At 37.3% G+C, this 25,795-nt stretch overlaps 2 protein-coding genes and 1 non-coding gene across 3 annotated transcripts; all 3 read left to right on the top strand.

The window, feature by feature from the left end:
• Nucleotides 1-755: 755 nt before the first annotated feature.
• Nucleotides 756-13,283, top strand: LOC104216398 (probable ribonuclease P/MRP protein subunit POP5). The gene is made up of 4 exons (XM_070162906.1): nt 756-993; nt 12,196-12,377; nt 12,478-12,615; nt 12,780-13,283. Exons 2-4 carry the CDS (start codon nt 12,200-12,202, stop codon nt 12,926-12,928), a joined length of 465 nt encoding a protein of 154 aa, XP_070019007.1. The 5' UTR covers nt 756-993; nt 12,196-12,199; the 3' UTR covers nt 12,929-13,283.
• A 566-nt stretch (nt 13,284-13,849) lies between these two features.
• Nucleotides 13,850-13,922, top strand: TRNAA-AGC (transfer RNA alanine (anticodon AGC)). The gene has a single exon. It is a non-coding gene; the product is annotated as a tRNA-Ala (tRNA).
• A 380-nt stretch (nt 13,923-14,302) lies between these two features.
• LOC104227962 (formate--tetrahydrofolate ligase) lies at nt 14,303-25,548 on the top strand. The gene is made up of 5 exons (XM_070162364.1): nt 14,303-14,650; nt 20,600-20,749; nt 21,546-22,721; nt 23,316-23,462; nt 24,917-25,548. The coding sequence occupies exons 1-5, from the start codon at nt 14,495-14,497 to the stop codon at nt 25,190-25,192; spliced, it is 1,905 nt and encodes a 634-aa protein (XP_070018465.1). The 5' UTR covers nt 14,303-14,494; the 3' UTR covers nt 25,193-25,548.
• The last annotated feature ends 247 nt before the right edge of the window (nt 25,549-25,795 follow it).

Below are 25,795 nucleotides of genomic sequence, written 5' to 3'. Positions count from 1 at the left end.
TCTCACTTTTTTAAGGCAAATGGTTCTGAAACCCGTAATATAAAAAGACATTTTCCCAAGTATTCAGAGAAAAAAAAAACTTAGTTCAGTTCTCACCAAAGCCGAGATGGCTCTGCTAGCAATTCTCCCACCTATATTCAGACATATCCACTCTTTCTTAGTAGATTAATTTAACCACAACAGACATAGGGTATAACAAATGAATGTGTTCAGATAAACTCACAAATTCATTAGACAACAAATATCATATGTATAAACAATGATAAAATAAATACTAATAAAATTTCTAAGAAATTAATGAAATTCAATGTGGGTATGAGAATTGCTAACCTGTAGAGGAGAGAGTGAAAAATCAAATACGGTTTCTTCTGTTGCTTTTATAGATTGTTAATAAGAAGCAGCGTTTCAATATGGTGACTTTTTGATTTTCAGATACGGATTTTGTGCTTGAAACGGTATGAAGAGAATTTTGAAACCGCCGCTTTATCTGTTTCCTCCTTATTAGGGGCTGTAATTGAGCCTAATTTTTTAATAATTGATTTGTTGAGTTAAAGTGAGTAGGAAAATTTTGAAAATATGAGAAATTAGATAAATATATTTGCTGGGATATGAGAGTGCCACATCAGCATTCCATTCCCCTGCTTATATATATATATATATATATATATATATATATATATATATATATATATATATATATATATAGATTTGACTGTCTTGAAAGTATATTTAAATCGATTAAAATTGTTTTTCATGCGCAAGAAAAAAATTGAGCAAACAGACCAAAAGAAAAAGGAAAGTATTTTTTCCTTAACCTTTTACCTTTTAAAAAATCCTTCTCTCCCCGTCAATAAACCAAAATCCTCCTTTGCTGCCCCTCCGCCAAACTCCGCCGTCACCATCGCCGTCGCCGTCGCCGTCACCGGCGAACCTTAACCGCCGTGACTCTGCTGCCTTCGCCGTCTCCCCTGTGTCTTCCACCACCAAATTTCAGTAAGTTGCTCAAGTTCCAGCAATAATTGTTTTTTACATACTTAATTTTCTGTTAAATTAAAAGCAGTGGTGAAAATTATTTAGTCTTCCTTGAAAAAATTTGGCTTTATTCCAAACTTCCACTCTGTGGCCTTTTTGAGTCTGCAGTCTGCACATTAAAAAAATTTCGAAAAAATAAAATAGAAACAATTTTGGCTTTAAATTTCAGAAATTATTAAAATGTGTTGGGGCTAAATTTTTGCACTTGAATGAGCTTGAATACAGATTTTTTAATTTTGTATGATTGAGTATATTCGGAAAATGGAATGTGAAAAGGTTCATGACTTGTGTTTACTTATTTTTCAACTTCCAATACTGCAATTTTAGCTTGTTAGGATTATTTATGTAGCTTGAATTGCCATAAGAATAGGGTCCTTATTTGAGGACGCTTGTAAATTGAATGATGTATTTTTGTGATAATATTGTTGAAAGTTCATATTTTGCTCTACATTACCATAGTTATTACTCCTTTTGTCCCATTTTATGTGAAATAGTAAACTTTCAAAGGGGCATTATTATGCCAAATTATAGCTATTTCACAGAGAAAAAGGCCATTTGAATGACTTTTTTCTCTCTCCATAAAATAGAATCTGGTTTCTGATGATCCAAGGAGATGTCACAGAAAAGTTAATTAATCACATATTCTTTGTACTTCCCAATCATTTAGGTCCTTTCTAAGAAAAAGATCTCACCCTTGTACAGTGAAAAGAATCAGAAATCCTAGCTTTATGAAGAGAGGAAATGCTGTAGATAGCATAATCAAATTTGACGTTATGAATTTACCATTTGAGTTTTCTTTTCGAATTGATAATGTTGGATCTTGGGTACCGTTTTGAAAACGGTATTATGTTTGTAGTTAAACAGATGTATTACATGATTGAACCTGTGTGCTTTGGTGAATGGGACAATTATTTTTTTTTTTGGATGAAATAATTGGCTTCATTGATGTCATCAAGAAGATGCAAAATATTACAAGAAGCAGAAGCATAGAAGCTTCAAAAAGCAAAAAAAGACCACCTGTTAGCTTACTACATATATGCTAACTTAGATACAAAGAGCTAACAAAATTCACAAATGTTTCGGGGGAATCTACGGGGGAAATATTTGCCTAGCTAAATAGAAACAAAAGACATTTAGCTTTTAGGGTGTGGTTAGGAGTTGAAAGTCCATCAAAGCATCTTCTATTTCTTTCATTCCATATGCTCCAACAAATACAAGCAGGTATCATTTTCCAAATATTCTTGATGATCTTATCAACTTTCCAGCTGCCCCAGCTCTGAAATGCCTCCTTCATGTTGTGAGGCATAACCCAGCTAATACCAAAAACAGAGCAAAACATGCTCCTATCTGCTGCAACTCTACAATGTAGGAATAGGTAGTTGTTGGTTTTTGCATCCCTTTGACACATGTAGCATCTATTAACTAACTGGAAGTTCCTTTTAACAAGGTTCTCCTGAGTCAAACATGCCTCATAAAGTGCAGTCCAGCTGAAGCAGATGACCTTGGGTAGTAGTCTGGTTCTCCATATTAATTTCCATGGCCAAAGATCAGTAATTCCATTTCTAGCCATTATTAGCCTGTACCCTGCCTTCACAGAATACCTACCATCACTTGCTCCTCCCCATCTGAACATATATGTGATGTGCTCATTTAGCGTGACATCATGTAGTACCTCTAGCAGTCGAACATAATCAGAAACCTCCTAGTCCTGCAAATTCCTTCTTAGAGTAACATTCCAAATGAGGCCATCCTTATTTTGAATGATTGTAGAGTCGGGATCACGTGCAATCTGAAACAGGTTAGGAAAGTCAGTCCTTAGGGCTGAATTCCCAAACCATTTATCCTTCCAAAATTTGATTTGTTGTCCATTCCCAAATATAAGATGGTGGTGTTCAGAGAATTCTTCCCACAATATGCGTATGCACTTCCACACTCCCACCCCATGGGGTGCTCTTGTGAGTTTAGTACACCAATTGCCTTGAGTTCCGTGCTTAGCATTGACCACCATCTTTCACAAAGGTTGCTCCTCTTGTGTGTACCTCCAAATAAGGCTGTTATGTGGTCCAGGCCTAAACGGGCTAAACGGGCCCGGGCTCTGGCCTAAGCCCACATGGATCGGGCCCACGGGCCTAAACGGGTTGTGTTCCGGGCTATTTTTTTTTTTAATTTTTTTTTATCTAAGGCAATTTCTTGTAAATTATATTATATCATTGTGACTTAAATCTTTTAATTCAAATTTAGACACAAAAAAATTGTAAAAAAATATTCAAGGGAATGCCTTATAATTTTTATTATTACGACATTAACAAAAAATGACAATATCTTTCTTAATCTTCCTCCCCCCAGTGGAATGAGCACAACAAGGTGCTAATACCACCATTAAAAGGAAAAAAAACTAATGAAGATGTGCCAAAATACAAGTTACATTTTAGTCTACGTATTATCTCTAACAAATTTCATAAATCCTTCAAGGTTCGGAGGAATTTCCATTGGTGGTGGCGGAAAAGAAGCTTGTTCATCACCGCTTTCGGGCGAAGCGGCATACTCCGCAAGTTCCGCTAGCATTTCTTCATAAGCGTTGTCTATCTCCGGTTGTGATTCAGCAAGTCCAAAATTTCTTCTTTCCGAACGGATCCAATTTCTGAAGAGTACTAATTTTTCCAAGCTCTCCCTCATAGACACTTTATGATCACCGATTTGAAGTCTTGCTTGACTGAAAGCGCTCTCCGATACCACTGTTCAAGCTTGAATACTTAAATTATCTCAAGCCATCCTTGAAAGAACCGGATAGTATTTTTCTTTGTCCTTCCACTATTCCAAAACATTAAAAAGGAGCCTTCGGGATTCTCTGATTCAAGTCCCTGCGACAAATAAACTTAAAGCTCATTTAGTTGTGAACTATCACCAATATTATCACCTTGAGAACCCCTGAACCCCGTCCAAGAACCAAGTATTTTTAGGCCCGCAGTTCTTTTAGATGATTGCGAACCAGACGGAGTAGGGGTTGGAACATTTGGTCTAGCATGATCTAAGGCAGGTTGATAAGCATTATAAATTGTTTGAGCATTTATTTTAATTGAGGTTTTTGCATCTGCAGGTATAGCAAATTCCTCATCTGAAAGTGATAAAGTCTTATAAATATTTGTATACCAAAAGTGAGGACCTCCTAATTTCATGATAGGATTTAACATGACAGCAACACCATAAATAGGGGGGATAGGGAAAAATATTTTTTAAACTTATCTTTCATAGAATCAATAGCAAGTTGATAAATTACCCCACCCTCTGAAAATTGATTAAACAAATTTGCAAGTTCTGCAATATAAACTAAACAGTTAGAAATAGTACGATAATATTGCCCAGATAATTCATTTGTAGCAACATGAAATTGTTCTAAAAATTCTACAAGAATTTTAACATTAGTCCAATCCTGATTTGTAAGGTGCTCATCATCATCACCACTACCAACACAAGCATTAAACATTGCATTTATTGGGTTTCTATATTCATATGCAAAAACTAAACTTTCATACATGTAATTCCATCTAGTCGGACAAGGTTTAGGAACCTTTTTTTTCTCTAAGGCCAAATTCATCTCATTTTTTAAAATATTCTCTAAGTCTACTTCTACGGTATAAAAAAACCAATTAAGAGCCATTTTAACCTTTTCAATTTCAACATTTAAAATTTTCATACCATCTCCGACGATTGATAAATATGACAAATACATCTAACATGGAAAATATTACTAAATGCAGGATTTAGTGTAGTTGTAAGCAAGCCTATAGCATTAGTGTTACTAGAAGCATTATCCATTGAAACTGACATTATTTTATCTCTAATGCAAAAATATCTACAAATATCTGCAACTGTATTAGCAATAAACTTACCTGTGTGACATGAATTAATTATTCTATAAACAATAATGCGCTTTTGCATTATCCATTCCCCATCAATCCAATGAGTGGTAACAGTAAAATAATCACAGTTATTACCACTTCTACCAATATCAGTAGTAATAGCAACGTGACAATTTATATGACTAAATAAATAGCGCAAATATTGTTCATATTCATGTTTATATTTATAAATATCGCTCTTTATGATTGTGCGAGGCCATCCTTTATAAGTAGGATTAAAAACTCTTCTAATATAATGCACAAAGTGAGGGTTAGATGGAAAACTATAGGGTAAGCACATAACAATAACCATTTTTGTCAATTCTTCACGATCTTTATTTGGATCGTAATATAAAATGTCACCGGTAAAAGTGTTAATTTCCGGTTGAACTAGATTTGACCCGGTACTAGGGTTAACCCGGGTACCTACACTTGTCCCCTCTTGCGCAGCTTTTATTTGAAGAAATCTAGCTTTATCTTTAGGGTGTGTCTTTATGTGTCTAGTCAAACTACCCGTACCACTACGGTCTCTAGTAAATTTATGAGCCATCAAAGTCCCACAAGTTTTACACTTAGCCTTATTTTGATCTCTTAGTTGAATAAAAAAGTGCCAAACAAGAGTTGTTTCGCACCGTCTAGAAGGTTGTCTATTAAAAGTAGGGGTTGCTACAGGAGGGTCAGGCGGGGCATAATTTGGATTATTATCAGTTGGGTTAACATCAGGACTAGTAGGTGAATCATCTAAATCCGGTTGCGTTTCATCTAAATCATCATTTTCATCGATAGTTGGATTACCATAAAGAGCATTCATATATTCATCATTTAATTGTTAACCTGGTGCAATATCATGGTAAAATTGACTTTTGGTAAATTGGAAACAAGAGTTATCACTATCAAGAATAACAGGTGGAGGAGGATGGGTAACAGGTCTGGGTCGGGAGCCGGGGGAGGAGTAGAAGCTTGGCCACTAGATTCACCAATTTTAGATTTTCCCTTACCACCAAACATTTTTTTCAAAGAAAAGGCCATATTAATTATAATTATACAAACTAAAACAAACAAAACTATAATATTAAAACTTAAGAGTTGGAACGAGTAGCCAAACGGCTAAATTGGCAGGCCAACGGCTAGTTTTTAAACTTCCAACCATTGGCCAATTTTTTTTTAAAAAAATTTCGTTAGGCCCGGTTGAACCGGCCCAGGCCCGCCAGCCGGTCCCGGGCTAAACGGTCCCGAGCTCGCGGTCTCTCCATGCTGGACCGACTAAGGCTGTATTGTAGTCCGGGCCCAGCTTGGGACCGGCCCAGGCCCACGAGCCCACATGGGCTTTGTGCTAAACGGGCTGGCCCGTATGGTCCGAGCCCAAGCGTTCCTAGGAGCCCACTGTGGGCCGGTCCAACATGGAGAGACGGGAGACCGCGAGCCCGGGACTGTTTAGCCCGGGACCGGCTGGCGGGCCTGGGCCGGTTCAACCAGGCCTAATGGGCCCAACATTTTTTTTTAAAATTGGCCAACGGTTGAAAGTTTAAAAATTAGCTGTTGGCCTGTCAATTTAGCCGTTTGGCTTTTTAAAAAATAGCCATTTGTCCCCCAAACTTTTTATAATTACACTTTTTCCATATTCTCAACTATAAATACTCTCTCATTCTTTCATTTTTACTCACAAAATTATCAATCTCTCTCTAATTTTCTTCTATAATTGCTTACTTTATTATTGCAATTTGTGAAATCTTGTGAAGTTGGTGAATTGAAGTTGAGTCTTCAACGATATACAATTTTCAAGAAGTTGTTCGTCAATTCGGTAAACTCGTTCCAACTCTTAAGTTTTAATATTATAGTTTAGTTTGTATAATTATAATTAATATGGCCTTTTCTTTGAAAAAAATGTTTGGTGGTAAGGGAAAATCTAAAATTGGTGAATCTAGTGGCCAAGCTACTACTCCTCCCCCGGCTCCGCTACCCGACCTGTTACCCGTCCTCCTCCACCTGTTATTCTTGATAGTGATAACCCTTGTTTTCAATTTAGTGATAGTCAATTTTATCATGATATTGCATCAGGTCAACAATTAAATGATGAATATATGAATGCTCTTTATGGTAATCCAACTATCGATGAAAATGATGAGGAAAATGATGATTTAGATGAAACGCAACCGAATTTAGATGATACACCTACTAGTCCTGTTGTTAACCCAACTGATAATAATTCAAATGATGCCCCGCCTGACCCTCCTGTAGTAACCTCTACTTTTAATAGACAACCTTCAAGACGGTGCGAAACATCTCTTGTTTGGCACTTTTTTATTCAACTAAGAGATCAAAGTAAGGCTAAGTGTAAAACTTGTGGGACTTTGATGGCTCATAAATTTACTGGAGACCGTAGCGTACGAGTAGTTTGACTAGACACATAAAGACACACCCTAAAGATAAAGCTAGATTTCTTCAAATGAAAGCTGCGCAAGAGGGGACAAGTGTAGGTACTCAGGCTAACCCTGGTACCAGGTCAAATCTAGTTCAACCGGAAATTAACACTTTTACCGGTGACATTTTATATTACGATCCAAATAAAGATCGTGAAGAATTGACAAAAATGATTATTGTTATGTGCTTACCCTATAGTTTTCCATCTAACCCTCACTTTGTGCATTATATTAGAAGAGTTTTTAATCCTACTTATAAAGGATGGCCTCGCACAATCGTAAAGAGCGATATTTATAAATATAAACATGAATATGAACAATATTTGCGCTATTTATTTAGTCATATAAATTGTCACGTTGCTATTACTACTGATATTGGTAGAAGTGGTAATAACTGTGATTATTTTACTGTTACCACTCATTGGATTGATGGGGAATTGATAATGCAAAAGCGCATTATTGTTTATAGAATAATTAATTCACGTCACACAGGTAAGTTTATTGCTAATACAGTTGTAGATATTTTTACATTAGAGATAAAATAATGTCAGTTTCAATGGATAATGCTTCTAGTAATACTAATGCTATAGGCTTGCTTACAACTACACTAAATCCTGCATCTAGTAATATTTTACATGTTAGATGTATTTGTCATATTTACCATTTAATCGTCGGTGATGGTATGGAAATTTTAAATGTTGAATTTGAAAAGGTTAAAATGGCTCTTAATTGGCTTTTTTATTCAAACCGTAGAAGTAGACTTAGAGAATATTTTAAAAAATGAGATGAATTTGGCCTTAGAGAAAGAAAGGTTCCTAAACCTTGTCCGACTAGATGAAATTACATGTATGAAAGTTTAGTTGTTGTGAATATAGAAACGCAACGTTTAATGCTCGTGTTGGTGGTGGTGATGATGATGATGAGCGCCTTACAAATCAGGATTGGACTAATGTTAAAATTCTTGTAGAATTTTTAGAACAATTTCATGTTGCTACAAATGAATTATCTGGGCAATATTGTCCTACTATTTCTAACTGTTTAGTTTATATTGAAGAACTTGCAAATTTGTTTACTCAATTTTCAGAGGGTGGGGTAATTTATCAACTTGCTATTGATTCTATGAAAGATAAGTTTAAAAAATATTTTTTCCTATCTCCCTATTTATGGTGTTGCTGCCATGTTAAATCCTACCATGAAATTAGGAGGTCCTCACTTTTGGTATACAAATATTTATAAGGCTTTATCACTTTCAGATGAGGAATTTGCTACACTTGCAGATGCAAAAGCCTCAATTAAAATAAATGCTCAAACAATTTATAATGCTTATCAACTTGTCTTAGATCATGCTAGACCAAATGTTCCAACTCCTAGTTCGCAATCATCTAAAAGAACTGCGGGCCTTAAAGCACTTAGTTCTTGGACGGGGTTCAGGGGTTCTCAAGGTGATAATATTGGTGATAGTTTACAACTAAATGAGCTTCAAGTTGATTTGTCGCAGGGACTTGAATCAGAGAATCCGAACACTATCCAGTCCTTTCAGTCAAGCGAGACTTCAAATCGGTGATCATAGAGCGTCTATGAGAGAGAGCTTGGAAAAATCAGTACTTTTCAGAGATTGGATCCGTCCGGAAAGAAGAAATTTTTGACTTGCTGAATCACAACCGGAGATAGACGAAGCTTATGAAGAAATGCTAGCAGAACTTGCGGAGGATGCTGCTTCGCCCGGAAGCGGTGATGAACAAGCTTCTTTTCCGCCACCACCAACGGAAATTCCTCCGAACCTTGAAGGATTTATGAAATTTGTTAGAGATAATATGTAGACTATTATGTAACTTGTATTTTGGCACATCTTCATTAGTTTTTTTTCCTTTTAATGGTGGTATTAGCACCTTGTTGCGCTCATTCCATTGGGGAGGAAGACTAAGAAAGATATTGCAATTTTTTGTTAATGTTGCAATTATAAGGCATTCCCTTGAATATTTCTTTACAATTTTTTTGTGTTTAAATTTGAATTAGAAGATTTAATTCACAATTATATAATATAATTTACAAGAAATTGCCTTAGATAAAAAAAATTCAAAAAAAAAAATAGCCCGTAACACTTAGGCCCGTTGGCCCGGCCCATTTAGGCCCGGCCCAGACCGCATAACAACCTTAGGATCGGCCCACAGTGGGCTCCTAAGACCGCTTGGGCCCAGACCATACAAGCCAACCCGTTTAGCCCAAAGCCCATATGGGCTGCGGGCCTAGGCCGGTCCTGAGCTGGGCCCGGACCACAATACAGCCTTACCTCCAAAGCCACTTCATCAGTAGGCATTTGTTGTGAATTGCCAGGTCCTTGATTCCCAATCCTCCTTGGTATTTTGGGAGAATGACCTTTTTCCACTTCACCAAGTGAAACTATGCTATTCCCTTCCCAAAGGAAATTTTTCCTTATCCTGTCCAACTGATTTAACACTTTGCTGGGCATATGATGTAGTGACATGTAGTATGTGGGAATGCTGTCTAGGACACTATTGATTAATGTGAGTCTACCACCCATAGAAAGGTATTGCATCTACCACGAGGCTAATCTTCTCTCAAATTTCTCATTGACCCTCTTCCATATTGTTGAAGAGTTGTGCTTTGCTCTCAATGGTAGGCCCAGGTATGTGGTAGGAAGTGTGCCAATATTACAACCCAGAATTCCTGCTAGCTCCTCCAAATTATGAACTTCATTGACAGGATAGATCACACTCTTGAGCATATTGATATGTAAACCTGAAAGTGCTTCAAAAAGAAGAAGAGTTAGATTTAGATGAAGCACCTGATCTCTATCTGCACCATAGAAAATCAGAGTGTCATCAGCATATAGCAGATGAGAGATGTTGATATTGCTCTGAACTCCCACATCAAATCCTCTTATCCATTGTAGTCGTTTGGCCGAAAGGGGATCTCCCTGCCTCAAACCTCTTTGTGGTGAGAAGAAACCAACTGGACTTCTGTTGACTAGGACCGAATACTTGACCGTGGAGGTATTAAATTTGATCCACATGCTGCCAAACCCCATCTGTCTGAGTATTGAGATAAGATAAACCCAATTTAATTGATCAAAGGCTTTCTCTATGTCCAACTTACATAGAATGCCCGATCCTCCCCTCTTTAGTTGCCAGTCCATGACTTCATTAGCAATCAAAGAGGCATCAGTGATTTGCCTATTCTTTATGAATGCATTTTGTTGATTTGATACTAGCTTCTCCATCACTGACTTGAGCCTTTCTGCTAGAATTTTTGCTACAATTTTATAGATACTTCCAATGAGGCTAATTGGTCTGTAGTCTTTGAGTTCCATGACTCCTTTTTTCTTAGGGATTAGAGCAATAAAGGAAGCATTGCAGCATTGCATGACCTCACCATCCAACAATGATCATGATAATGATTTAGTGCTCCCATGATGTCTGCCTTAATAAAATCCCATGATTTGTGATAAAATGTCATTGTGTATCCATCAGGGCCAGGTGCCTTGTCGGGAGAACATGACTGTATAGCTGCTAGAACTTCTTTCTCCTCAAAGATTGCCTCTAGGTTGAGACTTTCTTCTTCTGTGATACTGACCATGCCTTCAAAGGTGAAAGTAGGTCTCCAAAGTGATCATGAGACAGTTTTTTTTTTGAAACTGGTAACTTTTGGTGAATGGGACAAAGTTTGTTACTTTAGTTTGGATTTTTGTTTTGTTTGATGCATGAGTTTGGTTGTTCCTTCAATTTAAACTCTGAGGTTATTTCTTTATGGTTATTCATAGTTTGTTTAACAACAACAACAACCCAGTATAATCCCACTTAGTGGGGTCTGGGGAGGGTAGTGTGTACGCAGACCTTATCCCTACCCTGAGATAGAGAAACTGTTTCCAAATAGACCCTTGGCATCTTTCCCTCCAAGAACTTTCCACCTTGCTCTTGGGAGACTCGAACTCACAACCTCTTCGTTGTAAGTGGAGGTTGCTTACCATCAGAGCAACCCCTCTTGTTTCTTTATGGTTATTCATGCTTTGTTTAAGTTACTCAACAAATTCTTAGCATGGGTTCTTACTATTCGTTTGTGGGCACGATTAAGAACCAAAAAAAAGGAAGAGATTTTGATTATGATAATTATTACTATTAGTTTCCCTTTTTGGGTGATGTGAAATGCTTTTATGATATTTCATAGGACTGTAGGAATAAGTTCAAAAGATCTGAACATATAAAATCTAACAATGGTTTCACTTACTTTGATCATATAAAATCCAATAATGTTTTCAGATAAAATAAACAATTGACATATTAAATCCCCGTCTCTTCAAATTGTTAGATACTCTTGTATCAAGCAAAGCCTTTTGGGATGTCCAAATTGTTGCTGATGTCCCCTTGGTTTGTAAAACTTTGAAGTTATAAGGGGTCTCTCTTTTTATTTTTTTATTTTTTTTGGATAAGTATAACTTTGAAGTTATAAGGGATCTCTCAAGGTTAGATAGTTTATTAAAAACAGGAGTGCAACTGTTAGCAACTACTAAGTACAGCCTTCGCATGTCATGTGTTTTGACCGTGATCATATTCAGTTTAAGATCTGTGAATTCACTTGATACCTTCATAAATGGGTTTGATATTGAATTGCATATATAGTTTGTGGAAGCCACTGATCCTGCTTCCCTATGTTTCATCCAAAAAGGAGATGATATACATGGTCTGTTTTCCTCAGGCAATTTTAGAAAGTTACATATTCTTTAGCCAAGCTATTTTATTTGCTGATTTGTCTTGGTAGTTTCTATCATTTCACTACTTAATCTGGCATAAATTCTGTTATTAAAATTTTGCTCATTTGGTAAAAAGGATCATGGTGGGATTTAAGAATAGATATATGGTGATGGAAGTTTTTTTGGATCCAAATAAAGATACTGGAGTTGATGAGCCCATCATAATCACTCAATTTAACTTGACCAAAGCCATCAAGGATGTTATTCTGACAAACTTTGGTGAATGCGCCCTCGCCTCATCCACGAATTCATTTCAAGGTTAGTTTTAGTTTATTTTTTTTTTCCTTGAGCACGGAGTTTGCCTCCTTTCCTCTTCTTGGAAATTTTGTGCAGTTTCAGAAGTTCGTATTTTGTGCAGTGAAGTATGTGAATCCCATTACTAAACTTTGTATCATACGAGCATCAAGGGAGGAGTATCAAAGAGTTTGGGCTGCAATAACCATGGTCCGGAGTGTAGGGAGTTGCCCCGTTGTGTTCAACCTACTAGACCTAAGTGGTGAGTTGTAGTGTTAAAAGGGTTCTTAAGTGGAATGCAGTTTTCTCTTTGAAGTCATTTTAACATTGGTCTCTGAATGGCACATATCCTTGTATTCTTATATTCATTGATAGGTCTTCGTCGCAGCAAATGTAACACAGTACTTTTACATTTTCTCCTCCCAGGTAGCATCAGGGCATGTAGAGCTGCAGCATTGAAATGTGATGAGTTCAAATTTCAGCAATACCAGTCATTGGCCGGAGCTCGACTCACCCCAGAGGTTCAACAGCAAATGCAGAGTTATCTAGATAAGATCAAAGTTTTGGAACACTGATGTAAAGAAATAGACCTTGGGCCTACCTCAACTCAAATGCTAGCTCCTCCCTCCCTTGAATTGCAAACACCTATCGAGACTCCAAAGAACATCGACTGCATCCTCTCTTGGATAGCATATTTACCCGCAAAAGCCTACAATGAGCCAATGCTCAAGTGTTTTCTCCAGCGATTGTCCAACAACCTGGTTATTTCCTTAAATTATGAGACACATGCTTGCGCGAAAGAATACCTACTAACATGAGATCCCCTTTTTGTTAACTTTGCATGATGCCATTTAATAGTTGTTTGTAGTATCGTTGTGATAATGACAATGCTCTCATTTTCTCATTATTAAAGTTCTATTGGAAAAATAACAGCGTCTCAGAGCTAAGTAACTCTGTTTGCATCATAGGAAATGAATGAAGAAGAACCAAAGCTAAAGAGGTGAAAATTAGTGAGGGATTAGCTTTTATTTTCCATTGTTTCATTAGTAATAGCTCAAAGAAATTTATTTGATATGTACTTATTTATAAAGAAGGCTGTAGAGTAATAGGATTGCTGGCTATTCAGATAAGATGCAAAGCCAGTGAAAATATGTTTAAAATTGGTTCATTAAGGAAGCTATTTAGAAGTTGAAGTAGACATGAACTTCATTAAAAAGGATGAAGATTTGTCAGTAAAATTTATTTATTTCACTTGAAATAGTTCTCTAACAAGTTTTTCAGTATGCTACTCTACTCCGATGTTGTCTTTCTCGGACAACAACTAAGACATAGGTTGGCTCGAGCTTCCCTGGGCATATCTTCGTTACCATTACTATATCAGACCACACCTTATGATTAAAGGGGGAGAACGGACGGATCACTTATAGCTTAATGAAGAAATGAAATAAAAATTGACAATCCCTCAAATAGGAATATACAACAAAATCTATCAACAAGGGGATGTAGCTCAGATGGTAGAGCGCTCGCTTAGCATGCGAGAGGTACGGGGATCGATACCCCGCATCTCCACTTTTTTGAATAAGTTAACATGACGTATTTATATCTATTCTTTTTTTCTTTTTAAAGATGCTGTAAATTATGTTTTCTTTAAATTAATTATACGGTCAGATAAAATAGAATGACCGGTATATAGAAAAATATTTCACATGGAAAAAGGTGTCTGCATTTGGAGTACGAATCCACGTGATAATTTTTTTTCCTCCAATTGTTGGGCTTAAATTGAGCGAACTCAAGTCTGCCACAGAAATCTAAGTAACGATTGGCACAAAGTTCAATGCATCACACATTAGATAAGAAATTAACAAGAAATAATCCCCACCCGCCCACCCACGCACCTACTCCATTACCCCATCAAAATCCTCAAAATAATGATAATAATAGTCTAATACAAGGGTGGATATACATTATATCTTCAACAAAGACAAGAACTCTGTTTTTTCACTGACACCCTACTGCCAATAATTGACTTAGACTCGTCTTTCTTTATATCTGAACATTTATCTGATCTAAAAATACAATCTTGAATATACCCTTTAAAGGAAAACTCAAGATCTTGAGTTTTTTTTAAGGTATAAGAAATCATGGGAAAAACAACAAGGAAACTGGAAGTGGTTTCTCCTGTTCCTGCAGATATAGATATTGCTAATTCTGTTGAACCACTTCATATTTCTGAGATTGCTCAAGAACTCAATCTTAATCCCCAGCATTATGATTTATATGGCAAGTATAAAGCAAAGGTATTACCTTTTTTCACAGGTTATTGTTGTATGCAGATTCATGTGTTAGGATATGTTTTATTATTTCACTTCTGTTTGATTTTTGTTAGCACCCTGTTGTTGTAGATTTTGGTTTACTTTTGTAGTTCATGTTGATTGGTGATTAGAAGAATATGTGTGTATTGGTTGACATTCATTTTCTGATAAAAGTATTGCCTAATGAAAACTAAAAGTTCAAATAATAACTCAATCTTAACCTTCAGTATTATATCTCTATGGCAAGTATAAACCAAAGGTACTACCTTTTATATGTGTGTGTGTTAACATAACTGTTCTGGATTTTCTGTAGTACAACAACAACATCATCATACCCAGTATTATCCCATACCGTGGGGTCTGGGGAGGGTAGTGTGTACGCAGACCTTACCCCTACCTTGTGAAATTTTGGTTTACTTTGTCAATCCATGTTGATTGGTGATTAGAAGAATAGGTGTTTATTGGTTGGCATTCATTTTCTGCTAAAACTAAGAGCTAAAATGACAAGAGATTCCAATTGCTAATTCTACGGTTTTATGTGAGCCTCATTAATTGTACAATTGTAAATTGTCACCTTGTTTCTGTTATGCTAATGCTTTTCTGCATTGAAAGGTAGTGTGATTGGGATGCATAGATGTGGTTCCTTTTGTGTTTTGTATAGAAAATGAAGTTAATTTCTACAGCACTGCTATGTAGTCTATTACCTGACTTTTTAGCCAATTGTTAGAAACCAAAGAAGTTCTATATTTCATATCTAGAAGAGAAGATTACAAAGCCTATTTATAATACTAATTCACCTAATCTATTAGTTTCCATACACCTAATTACACCTACTATACAACTCATATACATGTGCTAGCTATGATGTAGTACATGTGTATACATGTGCTACACAACTTGTATTACACCTACTATACAACTCATATACATATGCTAGCTATGATGTAGTATATGTGTATACATGTGCTAGACAACTTGTATGTCAACACTCCCCTTCAAGTTGGAGCATATATATTGATCATACCCAACTTGTTACAGATATATTCAACTCGAGCTCCATTCAAAGCTTTTGTGAAAATGTCTCCCAATTGATCTCCAGTTCTAACATGACCTGTAGAGATGAGCTTTTGTTGAATCTTTTCACGAACAAAGTGACAATCTATTTCAATGTGCTTAGTCCTTTCGTGAAATACAGGATTAGAGGAGATATGAAGAGCAGCTTGATTATCACACCACAACTTTGCTGGCAATGTAGTTTGGAAGCCAACTTCACTTAATAGTTGATGTACCCATACAACCTCACACACAGATTGTGCCATAGCTCTGTATTCTGCTTCCGCACTAGATCGAGATACGACATTTTGTTTCTTACTCTTCCACGAAATCAAGTTTCCACCAACAAAAACGCAATATCCTGTCGTGGATCTCCTATCGGCTTTTGACCCTGCCCAATCTGCATCTGTGAAACACTCAATGTTAGTGTGTTCATTATTCTTATATACTAGACCCCGTCCTGGAGATCCCTTTAGATAACAAAGAATCTGCTCCAGAGCCGCCCAATGCCTGACTGTTGGGGAAGACATAAACTGACTCACAATGCTGACAGAGTATGCGATATCGGGACGAGTTACTGTAAGATAGTTCAGTTTCCCAACCAATCTCCTATATTTCTCTGGATCTTCGAATAACTCACCGTCTTCTTTCACGAGTTGTGTGTTAGGAACCATTGGCATGCTGCATGGTTTAGATCCCAACTTTCCAGTTTCAGCTAACAAGTCAAGAGTATATTTCCTTTGGGACAAGAAGATGCCTTTCTTGCTCCGTGTAACTTCAACTCCCAAAAAATACTTTAGTTGCCCTAAATCTTTCGTCTGAAATTGAGTGTGAAGGAAAGACTTTAGAGTTGAAATTCCTGTAATATCACTTCCAGTAATAACGATGTCATCAACATATACTACCAATAAAAGAATACCATCATCAGACTTTTTATAAAACACCGTATGATCGCAATTGCTTTTCTTCATCCCATATTCTAGAACAGCCTCACTAAATCTGCCAAACCAAGCACGAGGACTCTGTTTCAGCCCATAAAGAGATTTTTGAAGACGACATACCTTTCCACACTCCCCCTGAGCAACAAACCCAGGTGGTTGCTCCATATATACTTCTTCCTAAAGCTCTCCATGTAGAAAAGCATTCTTTATATCAAGCTGATGCAGAGGCCAATCATAAGTAGCTGCCATGGAAATGAATAATCGAACAGAAGCTAACTTGGCGACCGGGGAAAAAGTGTCCAAATAGTCGACTCCATAGGTCTGTGCATACCTTTTGCAACAAGGCGTGCCTTAAGACGAGCTACTGTCCCATCGGAGTTAAACTTAACAGCAAATACCCACTTGCACCCAATAGCCTTTTTGTTAGTGGGCAGATCAGCCAACTCCCAAGTACCATTCTCATCTAAAGCCATCATCTCTTCTATCATTGCATCATGCCAACCTGGGTGGGACAATGCTTCACGAACAATTTTAGGTATCCTAGCAGAATCTAATGATGCAATAAACAAGCTAGAAGAAGTAGACAAATGGTCATAAGACACAAAAGAAGAAATAGGATAAGTACATTGTCGTGTACCTTTGCGAATGGCAATAGGAAGATCCAAACTAGGATCTGAAACACAGGAGGTTGGATCTACCGACGAAGCAGAAGTAGGTAAAGGATCGGGTTCTGAGGTTTGTTGTCGCCTGGTATACACACGAAGAACAGGTGGCTGCTCGGATGGTCGATCGAGGGAAACGGGTGACTGAGGAAGAGGTGTTGGAGAACTAACTGGATGTGTGACAGTGTAGACCAAAGTATCATCTTCTTCCTCAGGACTGTTATAAACATATGAAGAAAAGAACGGATAATTTTCATGGAATGTGACATCGGCAGACACTAAGTACCTTTTGAGATCTGGAGAATAACACCGATAACCTTTCTGAAGACGTGAGTACCCTAAGAACACACACTTAAGGGCCTTTGGATCTAATTTAGTTACCTGTGGACGAACATCACGAACAAAACAAGTACAACCAAATATTTTGGGTTCAATAGGAAATAATGGCTTAGAGGAAAAAAGAATGTTGTAAGGAATATTACCATGAAGTACAGAAGATGGCATACGATTTATTAAAAAACAAGCTGTAGAGACGGCATCAGCCCAAAAACATTTTGGCACTTTCATTTGAAAGAGGAGTGCTCGGCCTACTTCAAGAAGATGTCTATTTTTTCGTTCCGCAACCCCATTTTGAGAAGGGGTGTCAACACAAGAAGATTGATGTAGAATACCATTTGTAGCCATATAATCTTTAAACAAATCCGAAAAATATTCTTTTGCATTGTCACTCCTTAAATTACGAACGGAAACATTAAAATGAGTTTTTATTTCAGCACAAAAAATTGAAAACAACTCCGAACGATTTTTCATTAAATATAACCAAGTAACACGAGAATGATCATCCACAAAGGTAACAAAATATCTAAAACCAGTTTTAGAGATAATAGGACATGGACCCCAAACATCGGTGTGAACTAACTCAAAAGGTAAGTCGACCCGTTTATTGACTCTAGAAACTTTAGGAAGGCGATGGTGTTTAGCAAACTGACATGACTCACAATCTAAAGAGGAAATACTCTGAAACTGAGGATATAACTTCTTCAAACTAGACAAGGATGGATGACCCAATCGACAGTGTACATCAAAGGGAGACAACACAGTTGAACAAGAAATGGATTTCGGCACCTGTGATTCAAGAACATAGAGACCCCCAGACTTAGAACCTTTACCAATAATCTGCTTCGTTGTAAGATCCTGAAAAAGACAATAATTGGGAAAAAATGAGACACAACAATTTAGAGTACGAGTAAGTTTACTGACAGATATTAGATTGAAAGAAAAATCAGGCAAATTTAAGACGGAACTAAGGGAAAGAGAAGATGTTGGGTTAACAGTGCCAGACCCTAAAACATATGAGGTAGACCCATCGGCTAAAGTAACTGTGGAACATTGGGTATGTGACTGAAAAGTGGAAAAGAGTTTAGAGTTACCTGTCATATGATCTGTGGCACCAGAATCAATGACCCATTTGGATAACGAAGAGAGGAGACACTTAGTGGTTTTACCTGACTCGGGGATAGTATTGATAGGAGGAGATGATGACTGAGATGGTGAAATAGTCTCGGAAGTGGCGATGTTGGCATACTGAGATCTTTTGTTCTTATTCTGAAGCTTCACACAATAACGTATGGTATGACCGAGCTCATGACAATAAAAACATTCAACTTCCCCTTGCTTTAGGTCTCGACTATCGCTACTCCGATTGCGATTACTATGACTCCTATTCTTTTGGACGCGGCTAAGCAGAGCACCACTATCGATCGTGGCTGTCGGACCTGGATGAGACTTTTCAGTACGCAACACTCTTGTAAAGGCCTCTTTCAAGGAAGAGATAGCAGTCCCAGATAAAATCTGCGATTTGGCCCCTTCAAATTCGGGAGAAAGACCAGAAAGGAAACTCATGACTGCCAGTTGTTCACGCTGAGCCTGTTGTACCTTCACATCTGGACTAAACGACAATATAACATTAAGCTCATCATACACCTTCTTAAACTCTGAGGAGTAAGTGGTGAGAGAGCGATCTTGCATGGATGGATGGTAAAATGCCTGGCACACATCATACATGCGAGACAAGTTTCCTTTGCCAAAGTACAAAAAATCTAAATAATCCATTAGATCCTTCACATAATCACAATGAGAAACTAGATCATTTACCTCACTATGCATCGAATTCTTGATTTGGAGAAACAATTTTGCATCCTCCTTTAACCAAACTGATTTAGTCTCATCCTTGGGTGGATCATCAACCAAGTGGTTCTCTTTGTCGATGCTCAGCAAATAGAGACAGATCGTCTTACTCCAATCCATGTAATTGGAACCCATGAACTTATTCTTCGTAATTTTGGACATAACCGGAATGACATCAACGGTAGGTTTCGTTTCAGTCATCTTGCACCCGAATAATAGCAGAATCAAATAGTCAAGAACAATGCAGTGAAATTTGAACAGTGCAGTGAACAGTGCAGTGAACAGTGAACAATACAGTGAACAGTGCTGGAACAGTGATCTTGGAAAATGAGTTGTCAGGAAAAAAAAAATCCTGACAGTACCACTTTGGTCGGAATAGTGAGTAGAAAAATCTGTAAAGAAGCGGTCGGGGCAAAAAATGGTCGGAAATAGTGAAATAGAATCAAAGCAGCGAAAGACTGTTCTGAACAAAAATAATTCGAACGGGGAAAAAAAATTTCCCAACAACAAACTGATTAAAAAACTTCAATGCTCTGATACCATGTTAGAAACCAAAGAAATTCTATATTTCATATATAGAAGAGAAGATTACAAGGCCTATTTATAATACTAATTCACCTAATCTATTAGTTGTCATACACCTAATTACACCTACTATACAACTCATATACATGTGCTAGCTATGATGTAGTACATGTGTATACATGTGCTACACAACTTGTATTACACCTACTATACAACTCATATACATGTGCTAGCTATGATGTAGTACATGTGTATACATGTGCTAGACAACTTGTATGTCAACACTCCCCCTCAAGTTGGAGCATATATATTGATCATGCCCAACTTGTTTTTTTGTCACCTATTCATATGCTATCTTTCTTTGCTGAATGATTATTACACGTGGGTACTTGGATTTTGCAGTTTCTCAGGGTTGAGTTTCTTAGACTAAAATGAGGTCTTTTAGTTGAAAACAAGCATGCATAAGAGGATATGAATGTGACATGTGCTTTTGTGTATCGCTATTAATATGTTGGCTTTTCTTTGATGGTCGGTGAGTTGATATGTTGAATTTGTTGTGATTCTAGGTGTTGTTATCAGTGCTTGATGAGGTTGGAGGAAGTCAGGACGGGTATTATGTGGTGGTTGGAGGGATAACTCCAACCCCTCTTGGAGAAGGGAAGTCCACCACCACCGTCGGCCTTTGCCAGGCTCTGGGAGCTTTCCTTGATAAAAAGGTAACTTTGAATTCTCTATAGGATGCCTGTCTCACAAACTTAGAATAATTCTCTGTATCCTAACAATTAGCTAATATATGCCTGTAAGCTAATATCTCTTGACCTTGTAAAGAAGGATAATATATAAGTGAAGAAATGTGGATATATTATCTGGTTTTTCTGGACATCAGAGAGAAGTTGACAAATATTCATGTTATGGTTTTTTTCTTCTTCTTGCTGGAAAATTTTGAGAAGTTGGATAGATATAAGCAAGTGTTTTTCACTTTGAGGTCTCTGAATCAAGATTTAGATTTTGTTATTCGAGTCAGAGTCTTCATTTTCTTGTATTTTTCATTGAATCTTTCTACTAATCCAATTGAAGATGTCCCTTTTGGCTTGTATATTGGTGCTACCTGACCCTCTCCTTATGGATTATAATGTGAGACAAAGAGAAATCTTGGGCAGAGGAAAGATTTGGCTATTCCTTTTTGCTGAATCTCTCCCTCCTAAATTTTCCTCATCTCTTCCTCTTTTTGTCCTAATTTTTGTAGAGATGTAAAAAACCATCTAAAATTTCATGTCTATCAGGTATACGTGGATGATTAATTTTCTCCTAGTTAAATCAGTAACTTATAGCTGAGCAAATGATGTCCATACATTTTTATATTTTTAAGATAAAGCACTATAATTGATTTCATGTTATTTTGATAAGAAGGCATTATCCATGTCAGCGTTTGCGTCCTAGAAATGCTGTCTATTTTTTTTTTTTTTTTTAATTTTATCTCTGACCAGTTTCCTCTCGACCTGGTTCTCTCAGGTTGTCACATGTGTCCGCCAACCATCGCAAGGACCAACATTTGGAATCAAGGGTGGTGCTGCAGGAGGTGGTTACAGTCAAGTGATACCAATGGATGAGTTCAATCTTCACTTAACAGGAGATATTCATGCAATTACAGCAGCAAATAACCTCTTGGCTGCTGCCATTGATACGCGAATCTTCCATGAATCTTCACAGTCTGATAAGGCTCTCTTTAACAGGTTATGCCCGCCAAATAAAGAAGGTAAACGGAAGTTCTGCGACATAATGTTTAGGCGTTTGAAGAAACTTGGTATTGGCAAGACGGCCCCTGAAGACCTTACTCCTGAAGAGGTCAATAAATTTGCTAGGCTAGATATAGATCCCGCTTCCATCACATGGAGAAGAGTTATGGATGTCAATGATAGGTTTTTGAGAAAAATTACCGTAGGTCAGGGCCCCGAAGAGAAGGGGATGGTGCGGGAGACAGGATTTGATATTTCAGTTGCCAGTGAAATAATGGCAGTTCTAGCCCTCACGACATCACTAACTGATATGCGAGAGAGGCTGGGGAAAATGGTAGTCGGGAATAGCAAGGCTGGTGATCCAGTTACGGCTGATGATCTTGGGGTTGGAGGCGCTTTGACCGTCTTGATGAAAGATGCCATTAACCCTACTCTTATGCAGACTCTTGAGGGCACTCCTGTTCTTGTTCATGCGGGTCCTTTTGCAAATATTGCACATGGAAATTCATCTATTGTTGCTGACAAGATTGCATTAAAGCTCGTCGGACCTGGTGGCTTTGTGGTTACAGAGGCTGGCTTTGGTTCTGATATTGGGACAGAGAAGTTTATGAACATCAAATGTCGATATAGTGGCTTGAAACCTCAGTGCGCTGTTATTGTGGCCACTGTAAGAGCCCTTAAAATGCATGGTGGAGGACCTGACGTCACAGCTGGAAGGCCTCTTGACCGTGCCTATGTAACTGAGAATGTTGCACTAGTGGAAGCCGGTTGCGTGAATCTGGCCAGGCACATTTCAAATACAAAAGCTTATGGTGCAAATGTTGTGGTTGCCGTCAATGCGTTCGCATCGGATACTGAAGCAGAACTAAATGCAGTTAAAAATGCTGCATTTGCTGCAGGAGCATTTGATGCAGTAATTTGTACTCATCATGCTCATGGTGGCAAAGGAGCGGTAAGTCTTTTATGCAATCATTGCACTTCTATGGAAAAATAAAAAGAGGTTTTTGAGTAGAAGGTTGAGTACCAAATAAATTACACATGCTAAAAAACTCAAAATTTTCAGTTAAGAGACGCATATATCCAAATTGACAATACAAGTTTCTGCAGAATATTTGGTTCGGGATTAACTAAATGTCCTAACAATTCCATTATAGAGTCAACAGCGCATACATGATTGACTGTCAGTTAATTGGTTCTTGCAAGAGCGTGAAGCTATTGTTTTAGTCATAGTGGTCGCCATAATTATTTTGTTATGTAGTTTTGCTTTTGGTTGTCTGCTGCTTGGCAGTTTAGAAGTATTAATCAGCTGAACGTTTTTATTAGTTTGGATCTAGTTTACTAATCTGAAGACTCTCGCACTCTGACCTGAACTTATGTGATGTAATGAACGTATAACCATATGATAACCTCTAAGTTGTTTTTTCCTCCATCCTTATTTTGGACAAAAACATGAAAGAAACAGGTAAATGTGTTGTGTTGACCGTTTCGCTATGGGGTTTACTAGTTGCTAATATGAAACACTAATAAGCTGGAATTGTTTATTCAGGTGGATCTTGGAATTGCAGTTCAGAAGGCCTGTGAGAATGCAACACAACCACTAAGATTCCTGTACCCGCTGGATATAGGTATAAAAGATAAAATAGCGGCAATAGCAAAATCATATGGTGCTGATGGAGTTGAGTACTCTGAACAGGTAGATTTTTCCAGTGCTCATACCTATTACTGCACTTTCTTTCTTATTTTATCTGTGTTTCTCTCTCCAGATGTTAACAAATTCAGAAAAGCATTTTTGGTGTTTAATATCTTTAGTAGTTCTCTTTGATGTGAGAGTTAGTTTACATCCCATATATGGTTTGTTTTTTTAGGCCTGTTATCTTTGACTTGTCTGAATAGGTTGCACTGCAGAGCGATTTTGCATCATGGTAAAAATCAAGGGTAAGAGTGGGTGACTTTTCTTTTCTTTTACTTTCTTTTTGAATATAGATTAACAGTGAATTGATTATTGATTTTAGTTCAGATGCAGAAAAGTTTTCTTTAGTAGTAGATTAGTTGCAGATATTAGTAAATATTGGCGACATTATCAGGGTATATGATACGTATAAAGACATAGCATGGAGATCAACATAGCATGACTTGTTAGACTGCGAATCAAGCCTTTTCTCGTGGCTTGATTAACACTCTAACCTTATCTTGCCTTTGTTTGCTTCTGTTTTTTCCAGTGTTGTCAAAGGCGCACTTAAAGCGTGCTTAAGCCCTGAAGCGAGGCTCAACACATGTTGAGCGCTTTGCCTCGCTTTGTGCGCGCTTTACTGTCGCATCAAGGCTCTAAGACATATTTTTCCTTACCAATGAGTGTAATCCTGAAAAAGCAACATTAAACAATTGATATTTCACTTTATGGTAAATCTTTTTCAATTTTTTTATCCATATATTTGTTATCCATGCTTATAATTATTAGTCTTGGACTACAAATACATATTTTTATTTTTTCTCCAGTTGCGCCTTTTATCATTAAAGCCCACACTTTATTTGCGCTTTGTGCTTAAAGCTCCAACAGATAGAGTTTTTTTGTGCTTTTCGCCTTTGATAAGACTAGGTTTTTCCTTTTATAACCCTTTATGATTAGCATAGTTATGCTGCTATATCTGTCTTCGCTTGAAACCCAATTGTGCTGCTCTTTTGTCATATCTTTTTAACAGGACATTTTCCTAGGCACACGCTCGTGTATGGAATGATAGTTTCTCTCTCTATATATATATGTGCATTTGGTGAAGTTCTCTGTTATTCTTCTTATATTGTTGTGACCTATAAATCTTCTGTAGTTTTCCCATAACTATCATTATACAACCATTTAGCCGTGAGAATTCCCTATATGCCGCATTTAATAATAAAATTTTCTAATAATCTAGGACTTCAAGTTTTTCCTTGTAATTTGTTGCTGAAGGTGTTGGTACGTATAGCCTAATTGATGCCTTAACGCACCTTTTATGTTAATCACAACGTTGAAAACTATCACTGATCCACCTGAGATTGTTCGGTAATTTAATCTGGTACAAGACTTTGATTTTGTTGAAAGCATAGTTACATACGGTGAAATTCTCTTGGTCTTTTTCATTAACACAAGGAGTTTGATATCTGTGCTATTAGGCTGAGAAGCAGATTGAGATGTATAGCAAGCAAGGATTTTCTAATCTGCCAATTTGCATGGCTAAAACACAATATTCATTCTCGCATGAAGCTGCAAAGAAGGGCGCTCCAAGTGGATTCATCTTGCCCATCAGGGATGTTAGAGCAAGCATTGGCGCGGGATTCATTTATCCACTAGTTGGAACAATGAGCACAATGCCTGGTCTGCCTACGCGGCCTTGTTTCTACGAGATTGACATTGACACCTCTACTGGAAAGGTAATTGGTCTTTCTTGAGAATCTTGGCAGGTTGCACTGTGTTTTGGCAGAAGTAATGAGTTTGTCGAGTTCAGACTTCCTCCTCCTACATAGTGCTCAGCAGATAACGATACTGCTTCAAGCCACTTCTGTGTTTCTTATTGTGTACACTAGTGTAACAGAATAATTGTTTTTCTGCTGCCTGATGTTGATTGAATAAACCTGCATATTGCGTTTTGTATATCCAGATTTCGCGTCACGATTTGTAAGTCTGGACAAAATTCTCGTGCTCTACTACATTTTCTTAGAAAGTGATTTAGAACTAGTGTAGATTATGTTGTGAATCTTGCACAAAGATTACAAATTTGAGTGCAAAGAACATCATTGTTTTGCAATGTTTTTTCCATATCTGTTAATGTGCTCATCTTTTAAACTTTGGGCTATTTGATTTTGGCCCAAGTTAGTCCTATTTTTGGACTGGTGTGAGATCTAACTAGCAGCCCATAGGGGACAAGTTGCACTTTACCAAGTAAATTAGCTGGGCCGTATGCCGGATTGTGCTTGAGCTTCTACTTATATATGTAAGAAAAAATGACACTGTAGAGCCACTCTCAAAATAATAGCCGAAAAATTGTATATATA

This window comes from Nicotiana sylvestris, chromosome 11 (assembly GCF_000393655.2).
Source record: "Nicotiana sylvestris chromosome 11, ASM39365v2, whole genome shotgun sequence".
Classification (NCBI taxonomy): Eukaryota; Viridiplantae; Streptophyta; class Magnoliopsida; order Solanales; family Solanaceae; genus Nicotiana; species Nicotiana sylvestris.
This window is presented reverse-complemented; position numbering and strand designations above follow the sequence as displayed.

Coding starts and splice junctions, on each gene's coding strand:
- LOC104216398 (XM_070162906.1), top strand. CDS start 12,200: ATGGTGGGATTTAAGAATAGATATATGGTGATGGAAGTTTTTTTGGAT. Junction 12,378..12,477: donor ATCCACGAATTCATTTCAAG/GTTAGTTTTAGT, acceptor TATTTTGTGCAG/TGAAGTATGTGAATCCCATT. Junction 12,616..12,779: donor CAACCTACTAGACCTAAGTG/GTGAGTTGTAGT, acceptor TTCTCCTCCCAG/GTAGCATCAGGGCATGTAGA.
- LOC104227962 (XM_070162364.1), top strand. CDS start 14,495: ATGGGAAAAACAACAAGGAAACTGGAAGTGGTTTCTCCTGTTCCTGCA. Junction 14,651..20,599: donor ATGGCAAGTATAAAGCAAAG/GTATTACCTTTT, acceptor TTGTGATTCTAG/GTGTTGTTATCAGTGCTTGA. Junction 23,463..24,916: donor GAGTTGAGTACTCTGAACAG/GTAGATTTTTCC, acceptor CTGTGCTATTAG/GCTGAGAAGCAGATTGAGAT.